A 1,593-nucleotide genomic window follows, 5' to 3' on the forward strand; every position below is an offset into this window, starting at 1 on the left:
AAAGTGTTGGCATGCTTTACTTTCCAATGATAAAAGAAATGGTCACATATTGAGGTCTAGAGAAGTCATTCTGGCTTATACATGAGTTAACTTGAATTTTTTGCTAACTACAATAGCTTCTTTGTGGTCTATCAAACATACATTGTACATCTCTTTTAATTAGTAAAGAAAACGTCACATTGACAAGAAGTTAAAAGTTCATATTAAAAATAAAGATTAAATACCCTTCTTTCTGGGACACCGATTCAAGTCCTCCACTGATGATTAAACTCCCTTTCCAGGTGGGGAGCCCAAACTGTACGTGCTGTATGTGTATGAACTGGTCTGTTGTGTTTTTTTAAAACCGTGAAGAAATATAACCCTGACTTGTTCAATATGCCTTGTCTGGACGAGATATAAAACTGCCGAAAACTGCTTCTCCAGGGCCGTTTCTCAGACTAATCTGCGAAGCCAACTAGTCCTCAGTTTGGCTCAAATAAAACTTTTCTATTATTAAGGATTGTTTATTATTTCCACTGACATCATGTTCAGACAAAAAAAGCCCAGAGCTACCTGTCTGGTGCTAGCCATGTTGTTGGAGGATTTGCAAAGATTTTAACATAGTTTGTGAATAGGCTGATTTAGCCTGAAGCTCACCAAGGTTGTCTTCCATGAGCCCCTTCTTCCAGTGGAGCTGTGGGCATTCATTTTCCTAATTTCTAATGTGGAATGAAGTTGCAGGAACAGCTGGCAGTTTGTATTTTGTTTTTCTTAAAGAGGGCCCTCTGAACTGTTTAGCCTTCAAAAGCCCCACAACACCTGAATTCTGCCTCTGGGGATTATTGCAAAGAAATGTAAAGAGATTCTTTGAGAGAGTTGTTCGTTCCGTCTGAACTGTTCTTTCTTCTGAATGTCTTAAAACTGGCTTTCTTGATGTGTCACCTACTTCCCCCCGCAAGTCAAGGAAGGGTACCCATGCAAATACGACTCACCTGAGAATGTGCTTGAAGGTGGGAGTTCTGAGGGCTGTTCTGCTGATGATTCGGCTGAGACCTGTTCGGCTGAGATCGGTTCAACTGCAGACTGTTCTCCTGCAGGTTTATCACTTGCAACCTGTTCGTTTGTGGGCTGTTCACCTACGGCCTGTTCACCGACAGACTGTTCACCTAGAGGCTGCTCACCTATAGGTTGTTCCACAGAAAGTTGTTCACCGGGAGTGTGCTCATTCAGAGTGTGCTCACCTGCAGCAGCCTCCCCTGGAGCATGCTCAACCGCAGTAGCGTGATCAACTGGAGCGGGCCCACTTGCGTGTTCAACTGCCAAGGGCTCACCGGAAGCGTGTTGGGCTGCAGCGGTCTCACTTGAGCCACGCTCACTCAAAGTGTTGTCGATTGAAGAAGTCTCATATAAAGCCTCATCCAAAGGGTTTGCAAGTGAAAAGTAGTCACTTGAGAGTTGCTGAACTGATGCTTGATGATCCATAGAGCCAAGAAACTCATCAGATTGAGCTGATGCTGCTGGGGTGGAGAAGTAATAGAAGAGAGATGGTGAGGGTGAGAGAGGATGCCCCGGTAAGGCGTCCTTTCCTATGAAGCAAGGCTCATGTTGTGGGAG

The 1,593-nt window shown here is 44.4% G+C and overlaps 1 protein-coding gene across 1 annotated transcript; it reads right to left on the bottom strand.

Annotated features, from left to right (window-relative positions):
* Positions 1-971: 971 nt before the first annotated feature.
* Positions 972-1,461, bottom strand: LOC104996868 (sperm acrosomal protein FSA-ACR.1-like; the record flags this gene model as incomplete). The annotated part of the gene is made up of 1 exon (XM_010851285.1): positions 972-1,461. A coding segment is annotated over exon 1 (490 nt), but the record flags the coding sequence as incomplete, so codon positions are not given.
* Positions 1,462-1,593: the final 132 nt, after the last annotated feature.

This window comes from Bison bison, unplaced genomic scaffold (genome assembly GCF_000754665.1).
Source record: "Bison bison bison isolate TAMUID 2011002044 unplaced genomic scaffold, Bison_UMD1.0 scf7180017522235, whole genome shotgun sequence".
NCBI classification, from domain to species: domain Eukaryota; kingdom Metazoa; phylum Chordata; class Mammalia; order Artiodactyla; family Bovidae; genus Bison; species Bison bison.